General features: G+C 42.6%; 1 protein-coding gene across 1 annotated transcript; it reads left to right on the plus strand.

The window, feature by feature from the left end:
• Positions 1–493: 493 nt before the first annotated feature.
• LOC311134922 (mannose-6-phosphate isomerase-like) lies at positions 494–12,791 on the plus strand. The gene is made up of 8 exons (XM_084168688.1): positions 494–547; positions 1,057–1,184; positions 3,439–3,639; positions 3,833–3,974; positions 4,580–4,759; positions 7,674–7,847; positions 9,537–9,745; positions 10,798–12,791. Exons 1-8 carry the CDS (start codon positions 532–534, stop codon positions 11,014–11,016), a joined length of 1,269 nt encoding a protein of 422 aa, XP_084024814.1. The 5' UTR covers positions 494–531; the 3' UTR covers positions 11,017–12,791.
• The last annotated feature ends 2,884 nt before the right edge of the window (positions 12,792–15,675 follow it).

Consider the following 15,675-nt stretch of genomic DNA (forward strand, 5'->3'; position numbering starts at 1 on the left):
AGATTTATTTACAATACAAATAGACAAAACATTTGCACATGTTTTTGATACTAATTTGAGGACACACTTCGATGTGTAATAATGACACTAGCCAGGCCTATGATTAAAAACACAATAATTTGGAAACATTCCCTACTTAGGCTAATGTTGACAAGGTCAAGGTAGATTTTTTTTTATAGAAATGTTATTGTCATTTTAACAGTAAATTGTAGCAGAGGGAAATGCAGACATAAATGTGTGTTGAAGGTAACATATCCATGCCACGTTCTAGACAACTGGGAACTCAGAATTCGGAAATCTTCCGGTCGGAAAGTCGGAGCTCTAGAAAGATGACAGACTATCCGACTTGGAATTCCGAGTAGGATGACCATAAAAAAATAAATCTGCGAGTTCCCGGTTGTCTTGAACGCACTGATGTCGGAAGTCGGAGATTTCCGAGTTCCTACTTCCCAGTTGTTTTGAACGCAGCATAATATGAGCCCATGACCATATCAAGACGTCAGAACTACAGTAATAGCCGACGTTACAGCCATGGAGGAAGTAAGAGGTGAGACCTATTTCTCCCTTTTTGTATTGATTTAATCCGTAAAGTACCTTTAATGACACTGTCACATGTAGCGACAATGTCGCCATATAACAGTAATCGAAGAGCAGCGCATGTTTTTTTATTTTAATGTGAAATAAAGCAACTTCGTTCGCAAGCATCCATTGAAATTGTAGCAGAGATTACGTTTACACTGTTACAGCACGCGAGGGTATCTTCATAATAGAGCACACAAACGCATTAGTTATCGTGTATTGTTTAGCGTTCTGAAAATGAGAACACATGATTTACACGAGATACATTAATATATTCAATTTAAATGGTTGTTTGGGTTCAATAACCTATAAAGTAGCTGATGTTTTGCTTTCAATGAACGTCGCAGGTTCAGCAGTGCGGAGGGACTTACTCAAAAGTGCAATTCTCAGTCATACTGTAGACTTGTGATAAAATTGGTGTGCATGTTGTTCATATTGAAAAGGCACTCAATGTGGCTCTGTGTTCTCATTTTACAGTATTCCCACTATCCTGTGCGGTGCAGAACTATGCATGGGGGAAGGTCGGTCAGGACAGTGAGGTGGCCAAGCTGGTTGTTGGTGGGGATACCTCAGCTGTCATTGAAGCAGACAAACATTATGCCGAGGTAAGATTTAGACAGTGGTGAACCGTGACTATTGGAACTCAAAAATCAAGAAGAATAACATCATCATCACCACTTAATGAGCACAACATTATATCTAGCTTTAATGCAGGAGTAGCAATGCTTTTTTGATGACATCATGAATGAATCAAACGGTCCTGAGCTACACATCTGGCTGTCACTCACACACAGAATAATGCTACCAGCAACAACAACAAAAAACGCTTAAACAACCTGTGGTAGCCTAACACCATCACTATCACACTTTCACCAATAGCGTAGCGATGTCTACAGTGACACATCTAAGGTGACAGGCCCATGGTGCTGAAAGGACAGCGACCATAATCTGCGCACTCCGTGTGCAAGAGAAAAAATGTTTTGTAAAACACATTGACACGTCCGATAGAAAGAGAGCAGTCACACACAGCATACTGTTAAAAGCGACCCATTCGTTAAAGGTAATTTCCAAATCGAAATTTACAACGTACTTTCCATTGCGAACATCTTTTATCACGTTCAGCACACAAAGTAACCAGTGATCTAAAGTATAAATGCAACAATGTTTCACACGCATTATTTTCAGAGATAGCAAACAGCAAGTGAGCTGCAAAAAACAGTGCCACTCAACAAATTATGATCATTTGAAACTTTACTTCTTGTTGAAATGTAATCTTGAAGGGCGATGTTAACAAATTAGCAAAAACAACCTCCCCGATAACATTTGTGTCTGCAGCCCATGCACAATACAACACAACCTATCTAGACCATGGCTAAACTAGGCTACTGCGCACACTCTCAAGAGTGAAGTGTCTAGGCGTTCGAGAAGGCGGGAGTAAAAAATAAAAAAAATATTGTAAAAACAGTCCCACCCATTGCAAGTCAAAATGTTGAATGGCCAATGACTGAACAAAACCATTGATCACGTGAAACCATTCATTCCTATGTGAAGACCCAATAGCCAGATGAAGCCATTGAAGTCAAAATAAGTGTTTCATGGAGACATATAACATGCACAGATTGAGCTACTCCAAGAAGTGACTTTGCATGCTAGCACAGTGCTGCCCCCTCTCATTCAGTAACTTTAGTTGAAGGCCGACTGGGGTACTGCAGGCTTCCATTAGCAAGTAAATTATACTCTTCTGTGTGCGATTTTAAAATAATTGGTTCAAGGACATACATCTGGTGTATTAAAAGCAATTATTATTATTACCATGATTATCTTAATTTTTTTATATTTTTTGACACAAAGATTGACAACGAAGATCGCACTTTTTCCATTCACTATAATGGGGGATCCTGTTTTCCGCTAACGATGCCTGCAGTGCCGTGGCTTCAATGAGAGGAGGCAGTCGTTCTCCTCTGTAAATGGCAGATGCCTTCTGGCTACATTTTTCTCCCCTGAGTCCACCCCAAAAAAAATCCTGATTGGCTCTTTTTTTCTCTGTAGTGTTAACCTTTCCCTTTCCAACTCAAACTGAAGAAATCAGAATAACATTTAAATTATAGAAAAGATTAACTAGAAATGTACATAAAAAATAATACATCATTTTATAAATCCTTAGGCTTTCTCTGAAGGTGTAGAAGGCCCTTACAGTTCCCCACTGGATTTAGATATACATTTCAGTAGGCTATAGCGTTCAATTATTACCCTTTTATATAGGCTAAGGAGTTTTCCCCCCCTCCAATGTATTATTACTGTCCTGCAGGTTGGTTTTCACAAAGCCCTTCAGGACTTTGGCTGAAATTCTCTTGTCCTTAAAGCTCCCTCAATGCCTGCCCTGTCACAAGTCATTCTTGATTTAGCTTCAGCTTCACAGGGAGTGTTTGTTAATAGATCTGGGTATGGGAGTGGTGACATTTTGTCAAAGTGAAACACATAGTTACATGCAATGGTGAATGGGCAGATGCATTGTCATACAACGCAATCAGCATCCATAGTCAATAGCCTTCTACTGTTTAAGACAATCCTCTGGTGCTAAACAATAGCTAACTAGGATGGCACCTAGGCTATCGTATATGCATTGAAGATCATTCTATTGAACGTTATTCATATCCTGTTTGTCATTCATTGGATGTTATTGACATTTTCATACTTCTTAATTAATTTAGTTTGTTTTCAGGTGTCTTTTTATCATCTTTGAAAAACTTGATCACAATGGATGACAAAGAAGCTAAATCACAAAGCGATGTCAACTGTTTTAAAAGAGAAATACTCTTGTATGGTCAATAATGAGGCCTCTCCCTGTGTGTCTTGCAGCTGTGGATGGGTGCTCACCCCAAAGGAGACGCCCTCATCAAGGACAACAGGATAGCCCAGAGGACGCTTGGTCAGTGGATTGCAGACTACCCAGCATGCTTGGGGTCAAAGGTCAAAGATACCTTCCAGGGCCAGCTTCCCTTCCTCTTCAAGGTCCTGTCGGTCAACACCGCTCTGTCCATACAGGCCCATCCAAACAGGGTAAGTCTTGGGTCGTGTTCGTTAGGGGACACAGTAGCAAAGCATTTTGCAGCAGAAAATGAAAACAAGGGTTTCATGTCTACTGAACAACCCAAAAACAAAAGTAAGAGGAGGAGGGGATTACATTTTAAAATGGTGTGTTTTGTTTCATTTTGGTAATCAAATTGCTCTTCCCTATTGGCTCACACACCAGGAGTTGGCTGGACGGCTCCATGCTCAGTTTCCAGAGCATTACCCTGACAACAACCACAAGCCTGAGATGGCCATCGCACTCACCCACTTTGAAGGACTCTGTGGCTTCAGGCCTGTGGAAGAGATCATTGGCTTTCTCAAATGTGAGTCCCGTATCTTGCAGACTGTCCATTATCATTGTTTTATAGTCCATGTTTTAAAATGTATTCAGCAGGTCAGTTGAGGGATTTCCTTCACTTTAAGATAAATGAAGTAGAGAACAATGATCCCTTTAAAGGGATGGTTCATTTGAAGTTTTAGCTCATTTTTGACTTACCTAGGGTGTTGCCGTTTCATCCAAACTGTTTTTAAGTTTGTTAGCTGGTTATTTAGCAACATCCAGAATCTCCTGGCTAGCATTTTTGGAGAATATAGCAATGCTAGTGGAAACAGATTGTATCACTTAGCAGTGCATTCAAAAGTATGGGGAAAGCGGGGAAGTGGAACAAAAATGGCACCCCTCTCTATGGGAGGCAGAGCCCTATCCCCACGCTTTGTATGATTAGCAAACTGTTACCGTTAAAATTGTAGGAAATTAACATTAAAACTGCATGATTCTCTCCACCGCTGAGAAGGGGGCCACTAATTTGGGGGGCGCCAACCAAATCTTGCTTAGGGCCCCCAAAAGGCTAGAGCCAGCCCTGACTGTTACAATCCGTTCGAGTATTGTATTCAAGTTTGCTAAGAGTGTAAAATGTGTGTGTCCCAGCCGTGCCAGAATTCCACGCCCTTGTAGGGAACGAGGCGGCGGAGGAGCTGCTGAGCAGTATAGGGGAGGCGGGCCGCACCTCGCTGGCCTTGAAGAAGTGCTTCACCCGCATGATGAACTGTGAGAAGAAAGTGTTTGTGGACCAGCTCAACATGCTGGTGAAAAGAGTCACTGAGGAAGGTGAGCATCATACAATAAGCATTTTATTTTTGTGACACCTTACACTTCCATGGAGGTAGACCCCAACTAGCTTGGTCCCAGATCTGTTTGTTCTGTATAGCCAACTCCTGTGGTCATTGACATGCCAAATATGTCATGTTCCAAAAATAGCTTTTTTTATAATCACAGGGGTTAAAGTTCTAAGTCACTGCAACGGATTTCCGTCATATGGACTCTGGAGAGGTTGTTTTTGAGATTTACATTTACATTTTTAGTCATTTAGCAGACGCTCTTATCCAGAGCGACTTACATGAGCAATTAGGGTTAAGTGCCTTGCTTAAGGGCACATCGACAGATTTTTCACCTAGTCGGCTCGGGGAGATCAGTGTAAAACTTTTGAAAGAAGTTTTGTCAAATGTATTTTGAAAGCAGTTTTGGCCGTTGTTAAAAAAGAGGGGGATCCCAGTTTTAAATTGCTACCAAGTATTTCTCTACTCCTTCAATTGCGTGCGTGGCATCATTTTACAAATGCTGTTTTACAACTGGAGTCTACAACAGAGTTCTTAAAGGAGCAATGACATACAGTGTATTCGGAAAGTATTCAGACCCCTTGACTTCTTCCACATTTTGTTACATTACAGCCTTATTCTAAAATGGATTGAATTGTTTTTCCCCTCCCTCATAAATCTACACACAATACCCCGTAATGACAAAACAAAAACAGGTTTTTAGGAATGTTTGCAAATGTATTAAAAATAAAAAACAGATCACATTTACAGATGTATTCAGACCCTTTTCTTAGTTGAAGCACCTTTGGCAGCGATTACAGCCTCGAGTCTTCTTGGGTATGACGCTACAAGCTTGGCACATCTGTATTTGGGGAGTTTCTCCCATTCTTCTCTGCAGATCCTCTCAAACTCTGTCAGGTTGGATGGGGAGCGTCGCTGCACAGCTATTTTCAGGTCTCTCCAGAGATGGGTTCAAGTCCGGGCGCTGGATGGACCACTCAAGGACATTCAGAGACTTGTCCCGAAGCCACTCCTGCGTTGTCTTGGCTGTGTGCTTAGGGTTGTTGTCCTGTGTGCTCTGGACAACGAACCTTCGCCCCAGTCTGAGGTCCTGAGTGCTCTGAAGCAGGTTTTCATCAAGGATCTCTCTGTACTTTGCTCCGTTCATCTTTCCCTCGATTGTGACTAGTCTCCCTGCCGCTGAAAAACATCCCCACAGCATGATGCTGCCACCACCATGCTTCACCGTAGGGATGGTGCCAGGATTCCTCCTTGGCATTCAGGCCAAAGAGTTCTATCTTGGTTTCATCAGACCAGATAATCTTGTTTCTCATGGTCTAAGAGTCTTTAGGTGCCTTTTGACAAACTCCAAGCAGTCTGTCATGTGCCTTTTACTGAGGAGTGGCTTCCGTCTGGCCACTCTACCATAAAGGTCTGATTGGTGGAGTGCTGCAGAGATGGTGAACTCTGGAGCTCTGTCAGAGTGACCATTGGGTTCTTGGCCACCTCCCTAACCAAGGCCCTTCTCCCCTGATTGCTCAGTTTGGCCGGGCGGCCAGCTCTAGGAAGAGTCTTGGTGGTTCCAAACTTCTTGCGTTTAAGAATGATGGAGGCCACTGTGTTCTTGGGGACCTTCAATGCTGCAGAATGTTTTTGGTAGCCTTCCCCAGATCTGTGCCTCGACATAGTCCTGTCACCTCATGGCTTGGTTTTTGCTCTGACATGCACTGTCAACTGTGGGACCTTATATAGACAGGTGTGTGCCTTTCCAATCAATTGAATTGACCACAGGTGGAATCCAATCAAGTTGTAGAAACATCTCAAGGATGATCAATGGAAACAGGATGCACCTGAGCTCAATTTCGAGTCTCATAACTAAGGGTCTGAATACTTATGTAAATAAGGTATTTCTGTTTGTCATTATGGGGTATTGTGTGTAGATTGATGAGGAAAACAATTCATTTAATCAATTTTACAATAAGGCTGTAACGTAACAAAATGTGGAAAAAGTCAAGGGGTCTGAATACTTCCCGAAGGCACTGTACTTTGTAATAGAAACCAAAAAAATCTAATTTGAGTGAATGATTTATAATAACTTATATATTCATATGTATAATAAAATAATAATAATCAGGATATTGTTTTAGGCTACTGGTGATAATGCTTATTGCTGATAGCACATCTGATAATATAGACCATGCATAGGCTGCTATATGCATGGTGCATTATGTTAAAGTAATTAGAACATTCTTTTTTACCAATATGTTATTGGGCCCATTTCTGGAGGTCAAATTTATATTTAAGATGGTGTCAGCATAATTAAAAATATATAATCTTGAAGTAGAATGTTCTTTTAAAAAGTCATTAGAACTGAGCTTCTCAGTCCTGCTACATACAAATTCTCCCAGGGAGCACCCCGCACCCACTAAGCAAGGGGATTGGAATTGGTCAAACTCGCAGTTTAATACATGTAAAAAGTTATCCTCTTTCCCTAAAAGCAAGATGGTCATGACTTTCTTACATGAAAGGGGAGGTTAACTTGGCCCCAGACAATCAATCTGAGATGACTTAAATTTCAGTCATCCGATTTATTTTTTTCTTTAACCCCTGTAATCAATAGTACATGTGCATGAATTATAAATTATATACTCCTTGAGATTGTATATTTTCTACTGCATAATGCTCAGTCAAGTTTTCCAAAGGACCTCTTGCACCAAGACAGCTTTCTGTGTAATATCAAACCTTAATTTATCCAGGTTAGTCTTATTGAGATACAAATCTCATTGAACAGAAGAAAGTGAACTGAAACAGGGAGGGACTTGTCCAATAAGAAACACTAATTATTATTTTCTGTAGCAAAACATTTTCTGTTGCATGCCCTAATGTACACGACCCTATGTTAAAGGCTTTTCTCGTACCTCATTCAGCTGCTGCAGGGAAGGACACATCGGGCAGTAACAGTGAACTGTTGCTCAAGCTCCACTCCCAGTATCCGGGTGATATCGGCTGTTTTTCCATCTACTTCCTGAACCGCGTGGTGCTGGAGCCAGGCGACGCCATGTTTCTGGGTGCCAATGAACCGCACGCATACCTCAATGGAGGTCAGGGGTCAACCAATCAGCTTCTTAGAAAGGGTCAACTAGATGTGTTAAAGTTGTGTATTGATAAGCGATTAGAGTACAATGGAAATGCACTATATATACAAAAGTATGTGGACACCCCTTCAATATAGTGCATTCGGCTATTTCAGCCACACCCATTGCTGACAGGTGTATAAAATGGAGCACACAGCCATGCAATCTCCATAGACAAACATTGCCAGTAGAATGGCCTTACTGAGGAGCTCAGTGACTTTCAACGTGGCACTGTCATAGGATGCCTCCTTTCCAACAAGTCAGTTGGTCAAATGTATGCCCTGCTAGAGCTGCCCCGGTCAACTGTAATTGCTGTTATTGTGAAGTGGAAATGTCTAGGAGGAACAACGGCTCAGCCGCTAAGTGGTAGGCCACACAAGCTCACAGAACGGGACCGCCGAGTGCTGAAAAATCGTCTGTCCTCGGTTGCAACACTCACTACTGAGTCCCAAACTGCCTCTGCAAGCAACGTCAGCACAATAAATGTTAGTCGGGAGCTTCATGAAATGGGTTTCCATGTCCGAGCAGCTGCACACAAGCCTAAGATCACCATGCGCAATGCCAAGTGTCGGCTGGAGTGGTGTAAAGCTCACTGCCATTGGACTCTGGAGCAATGGAAACGCGTTCTCTGGAGTGATGAATCACGCTTCACCATCTGGCAGTCCGACTGATGTATTTGGGTTTGGCGGATGCCAGGAGAACGCTACCTGCCCGAATGTATAGTGCCAACTGTAAAGTTTGGTGGAGGAGGAATAATGGTCTGGGACTGTTTTTCATGGTTCAGGCTCCTTAGTTCCAGTGAAGGGAAATCTTAACGCTACAGCATACAATGACATTCTAGACGATTCTGTGCTTCCAACTTTGTGGCAACAGTTTGGGGAAGGCCCTTTCCTGTTTCAGCATGACAATTCCCCCATGCACAAAGCGAGGTCCATACAGAAATGGTTTGTTGAGATCGGTGTGGAAGAACTTGACTGGCCTGCACAGAGCCCTGACCTCAACCCCATTGAATTGGAACGCTGACTGCGAGCCAGGCCTAATCGCCCAACATCCGTGCCCGACCTCACCAATGCTCTTGTGGCTGAATCGAAGCAAGTCCCCGCAGCAATGTTACAACATCTAGTGGAAAGCCTTCCCAGAAGAGTGAAGGCTGTTCGAGCAGCAAAGGGGGGACCAACTCCATATTAATGCCCATGATTTTGGAATGAGATGTTCGACGAGCATACCTTTGGCCACGTGGTGTATAATACAATAGATTAGCTATTGTTTAGTGGGGTGGTATGCGCACATCCATAAAAACACGTGTCCCAGGTGCTGGATTATTGAGACGATAATGTAGAAGGAAAAAATATATTCTGCACACTTGTATTGATGTTAAACTACACTTCGGGAGCTATATCAGTGTGTGGATCTATTTGTTGTTATACAATGAGATTAGCTATTGAAATACATATTTGATACATTTAAAATATGACATTTGTTTATTACATAAATTATATTATTATATGTTGACATGTAAAGTTACAATGAATCTCAAATACAGAGCAGTGAGAATTCTTCTAATCTTTAATTTTTTTCCAAAGTCAATTTGAAAGAAAGCGTCCTATATCCCATTCTTTCTCTCTCTCTCTCTGTCTCTCTCTCAATGCTATTCAGACTGCATCGAGTGCATGGCCTGCTCGGACAACACGGTGCGCGCCGGCCTGACGCCCAAGTTCATCGACGTCAACACCCTATGTGAGATGCTGAACTACAGCCCCGCTCCAGCCAGCGCCAAGATCTTCCCCTCCATACAGGACCCCTCAGACCCCTTTGTCTACCTCTATGACCCCCCTGTCCCTGACTTCACTGTCATGAGGATACAGGTTATTACTTACTTATTTAGCCTGGTCCCAGATCTGTTTGTGCTGTCTTCCCAACTCCTATGGTCATTGTCATGCCAGACAACACAAACAATTACACACCGCCTTGACAATAATCTCTGTTTGAATGGTTCTCTTGAAGTAGGCATTATGATATTTGTTCCAGTGTGGCTCATATCTATGTCAAATTTGAAAATATGTCATGTCATTTTCTCCCCCTTCTCTCTTCCTTCTTTCCTCCCTTCCGCCTCTCTCCCCACTTCCCTACTTTTCCCCCTTTCTCTCTCCCCACTTCCCTACTTTTCCCCCTTTCTCTCTCCCCCCACTTCCCTACTTTTCCCCCTTTCTCTCTCGCCACTTCCCTACTTTCCCCCTTTCTCTCTCCCCACTTCCCTACTTTTTCCCCTTTCTCTCTCCCCACTTTACTACTTTTCCCCCTTTCTCTCTCCCCACTTCCCTACTTTTCCCCCTTTCTCTCTCGCCACTTCCCTACTTTTCCCCCTTTCTCTCTCCCCACTTCCCTACTTTTCCCCCTTTCTCTCTCCCCACTTCCCTACTTTCCCCCCTTTCTCTCTCGCCACTTCCCTACTTTTCCCCCTTTCTCTCTCCCCACTTCCCTACTTTTCCCCCTTTCTCTCTCCCCACTTCCCTACTTTTCCCCCTTTCTCTCTCCCCACTTCCCTACTTTCCCCCTTTCTCTCTCCCCACTTCCCTACTTTTCCCCCTTTCTCTCTCGCCACTTCCCTACTTTTCCCCCTTTCTCTCTCCCCACTTCCCTACTTTTCCCCCTTTCTCTCTCCCCACTTCCCTACTTTCCCCCTTTCTCTCTCCCCACTTCCCTACTTTTCCCCCTTTCTCTCTCGCCACTTCCCTACTTTTCCCCCTTTCTCTCTCGCCACTTCCCTACTTTTCCCTCTTTCTCTCTCTCATCCCCTACTACCTCTCTCCCCTCCTCCTCCCTCTCTTTCCAACCCCCTACTCCCTTTCCCCTCCCTTTTTCCTCTCTCTCTGCTCCCCCTCATTCCCCAATCTCTCCCCACTCTCTCCATCTCCAGGTGCCAGCCTCAGTCAGGCAGTACACGGTGGCCCCGGTGGACTGTGCGGGCATCCTGCTTGTGATTGAGGGTGAGGCCACCGCCACCTCTGCCGCTGCCCTATCTGACATCGCCCTGAGGCGGGGCACCGTCCTCTTCATCTCAGCCAATGAGAGCGTCTCCCTGCACGTCACGTCCCCCTCCGGAATGACCATGTATCGGGCCTGCAGTCTCCTGTAGCCCCAGGCCTTCTGATAACGTTTCATCAATGTTTCCTTCGTGTCAACCCAACCTGTGGTTCTCTGTGTCACTCTTCATGCCAGGGTGTCCCCTTACCTGACTTAGGGCCAGTAGTGATAGACTGAAGATGGGCTACAAACAGTTTTAACCCCTTTTAACTGTGGTCTTTGTGCAGTTTACCTCTTCCATTCCTCTTTCTCAGAAAATCGCCCTGACAGGTACAGTAACATACACAGCTAGTGTGTGATACACACTTATGGTTTGTCTACTTGCTGTGGTCCTTTTATTCGGCCCATGTTTCTCTGACTGTTTATACAGGATCGAGGCAGAGTGATTATATTATGTTTTCATTGGTACAGTATGCCTCAGCTCACCTCTCAGTAGAAGTGTCACATACCAGCATGTTCTAATTAATTACCTCATAAGCAAGAATTATGTTTTTTTTCTAGGGCCGTGGGTGAAATCTGTTCAATATTACTGCTGTTAAGACGATACATCCTAAAAAAACAAACATGTATTTTAAAATATTATCAGCTGTATTGGGAACATTTGGCATTTACAGTATGCTTAGATACCTGTGCATGTTTGCGGAATGAAGTTACCTGCCATGCACACACACATACATAGCTGCCTGCTGCATACATAATGTACATACAGATAAAGCATATAGTAAGAATGCACAGCTACTGTATGGTAAGACCTTTTTCAGCTGGACCTCAAACATTTAAGTTGGTTAATTGACAAGTGTTTGTGCTAGGGCCTTGGCATTTAGTGAACCAGAATGTATGCTGGAAGGCTGAAGCTGCATGTGACCATGCAATTCAACTCACGCATCCAACATAAGAAATACATTCAGTAGTAGTCTGGACTGAAGGTGGCGTGTGAGCTGTACTGTGTCAATGGTAACACCTCACATAGGATTACAGAATACAAAGTTGGTGTTTGAGATGGACTGCATTGCAGTTGGTGACTGCAGACTGACAAATCTACAAATCATCTTGCATCCTAAATGACTACTGATTATAATTTGTATATCAGACAGACTACATTGCAGTCTGCGACTACAGACTATCTCAAACATGCAAAAAAGCTTTCCCCAAAGGTCAAAAGGTGAAGTTTTGCAACATAGCCATAACTAGGCTATTGAAGTTGTATGTTATAGTTTGTTGTTCCAAGACTGTTGGTCATTTTGAATTTCCTTGTGCTCCCCTTTGAATGAAGTGCTGTTGGGTCAGGCATGTCTGCTGGTTGGTGTTCATTAGAGCACATCGTAACAAAACAAAGACAAGAGTTTCTTATTGGAGAAGTACTGATCGTACCTCCCGGTTTCTGTTTTCTTCCATTTTGTTCTTTATGAACACGACCCTGGTGCTTTCAATTGAATAGCAATGACCCACTTAAGATTTGTAAATGAAGGATGGGAAGATTGAGAGAGAGAACGATTACTTATTAATAAGTAATTTGTTCTGGACTTGTTTTTATGCCAACGGGTTTTGTCCAGGATATTTTCGGTTACATAGGAACTGTTTGCACTACAATAGTTTTAAAAAAATATATATATATATACACACAACCACTACTGTAGGTTTGATATGTCTGATTGCAAACAAGTTGAAAGTATAACAGTTTTACTTTATTAATATTTCTGAGAATGTTTCTTCCAATAGAAGCTGGAATGAGAGCATGGTTTTGCATTTGACTATACTACCGTAGCATGAATCTCTACAGTGTGTCTGTATTTAAACCGGAATGAATAAAACAAATACAATTTCTGTACTAGTGCTTGGAGTGCTTTCATTGGGATTGAATACCCAGATTAAAGAGATATGTGCTCAGTATATTGAAAGCAGTGATGATAATGCAGATTGGAACACCAGGGGAATACTTTTTTTTGTATCTACACTTGGTAATCCTGGTCGCAGGGCCAGCTCTAGCCTTTTGGGGACCCTAAGCGAGATTTCGCCTGTCATGCCAAATAATGTCCCCCGGCCAAATAGTGTCCCCCTCTGTGTCACAATGGGATTCAATAAACTATTAGCGTCCGTTGCTATATAATTAGCTATGCAAACAAGGGTGATTTCCGTGACAATTTCGCTGTTTAAACAAGTTTTATTTAGCTAATAAAATATAAACATTACTTCAAACTACTTTTGGGTCCCTTGTTAACATTAAATCCATGTCTTAAACGTTGCTACGTTTCGGAAATGGCAAAGAAAACGTGTAATCTGCTTGACTTACTTTACAGATCACGAAGTCAGCTAATTTCCACTCAATTCATATGCAAATCCGTTTGATTCATACACTGGCTTGTCTGGCTGTCATATTTTATTTTAACCTGCCCTTCTCTTGTCTACACTGAAATAGTATAATTTCAGGAGTCCTCTTATGATTCATTTTTTTCTATCTCGCATAGCTCATTAGTACACCCATGTGGTTGAATATATATGTATCTATTGTAGGTCCTAGCATACAACAATGAATAATGTGGAACAAATAAATACCATCAAAGGATATTACATTTACATTTTAGTCATTTAGCAGACGCTCTTATCCAGAGCGACTTACAGTTAGTGAATACATTTTTTTTTTTATACTGGCCCCCCGTGGGAATCGAACCCACAACCCTGGCGTTGCAAACGCCATGCTCTATCAACTGAGCTACATCCCTGCCGGCCATTCCCTCCCCTACCCTGGACAACGCTGGGCCAATTGTGCGTCGCCCATGAGTCTCCCGGTCGCGGCCGGCTGCGACAGAGCCTGGATTCGAACCAGGATCTCTAGTGGCACAGTTAGCACTGCGATGCAGTGCCTTAGACCACTGCGCCACTCAGGAGCCCCTATATCTTACAACTTACAATAATGAACACCTTGTGAAACAGCTGTGAAAACCAACATGGCAATATTTAAGATTTTAATACATAAACTTTTATATTTTTTGGTACAGTTGTGTCAATATATTTTCCAATTTTTTTTTGTACACTCGCATGGCAATCAGACTAAAATACTGAATTCTGGTGTGTGAAATATAGAGGAGGTGGTTGCTGTGTGGGTGGGAGGTTCTGCCTGTCACTTGTTCTCAACAGGCAGCCAGTCTCGGAAGGGAGACTCAAAGAGGGAGACTGCAAAGTCCAGGCACTGCTGCTCTCTTTGTTCTAAGTGTTTGCAGTGCTAGTGTTTTTAGTTCATCTAAATATCTCACATATTATGTGCCCAGAATGATAGAGCAAGAAAACGTTCTTAGTCGATAATGACAACATGACAATAACAGTAGCTGTAGATGATGTAATGAAAAGCTGGAGGGCGGTTGGTAACGGAGGACATCAGGTGGATCCACGTCTGGGTGTTGGGCAGAACCCCTACGTCCTGGAGAACAGGAGCAGAGTTAAAGGGAACAGGATAGGAGACAGAGACGTAAAAAAACAAACACACGTTACACTTTACTATGAGAACATTTGATGGATTAGGGCAGTGTTACGAATGGGAGATATGTGCTTTTCAACACTTTTGGAAGGTACAGTGCCTTGCAAAAGTATTCATCCCCCTTGGCGTTTTTCCTATTTTGTTGCATTACAACCTGTAATTTAAATGGATTTTTATTTGGATTTCATGTAATGGACATACACAAAATAGTCCAAATTGGTGAAGTGAAATGAAAAAACTCGGAAAATAACGGAAAAGTGGTGCGTGCATATGTATTCACCCCCATTGCTATGAAGCCCCAGAATAAGATCTGGTGCAACCAATTATCTTCAGAAGTCACATAATTAGTTAAATAAAGTCCACCTGTGTGCGATTTAAGTGTCACATGATCTGTCACATGATCTCAGTATATATACAGTGGGGGAAAAAAGTATTTAGTCAGCCACCAATTGTGCAAGTTCTCCCACTTAAAAAGATGAGAAAGGCCTGTAATTTTCATCATAGGTACACGTCAACTATGACAGAGAAATTGAGAAAATAAAATCCAGAAAATCACATTGTAGGATTTTTTATGAATTTATTTGCAAATTATGGTGGAAAATAAGTATTTGGTCACCTACAAACAAGCAAGATTTCTGGCTCTCACAGACCTGTAACTTCTTCTTTAAGAGGCTCCTCTGTCCTCCACTCGTTACCTGTATTAATGGCACCTGTTTGAACTTGTTATCAGTATAAAAGACACCTGTCCACAACCTCAAACAGTCACACTCCAAACTCCACTATGGCCAAGACCAAAGAGCTGTCAAAGGACACCAGAAACAAAATTGTAGGCCTGCACCAGGCTGGGAAGACTGAATCTGCAATAGGTAAGCAGCTTGGTTTGAAGAAATCAACTGTGTGAACAATTATTAGGAAATGGAAGACATACAAGACCACTGATAATCTCCCTCGATCTGGGGCTCCACGCAAGATCTCACCCCGTGGGGTCAAAATGATCACAAGAACGGTGAGCAAAAATCCCAGAACCACACGGGGGGACCTAGTGAATGACCTGCAGAGAGCTGGGACCAAAGTAACAAAGCCTACCATCAGTAACACACTACGCCGCCAGGGACTCAAATCCTGCAGTGCTAGACGTGTCCCCCTGCTTAAGCCAGTACATGTCCAGGCCCGTCTGAAGTTTGGATGATCCAGAAGAGGATTAGGAGAATGTCATATGGTCAGATGAAACCAAAATAT

This window comes from Coregonus lavaretus, assembly GCF_964263955.1.
Source record: "Coregonus lavaretus genome assembly, chromosome: 9".
In the NCBI taxonomy this organism is placed as follows: domain Eukaryota; kingdom Metazoa; phylum Chordata; class Actinopteri; order Salmoniformes; family Salmonidae; genus Coregonus; species Coregonus lavaretus.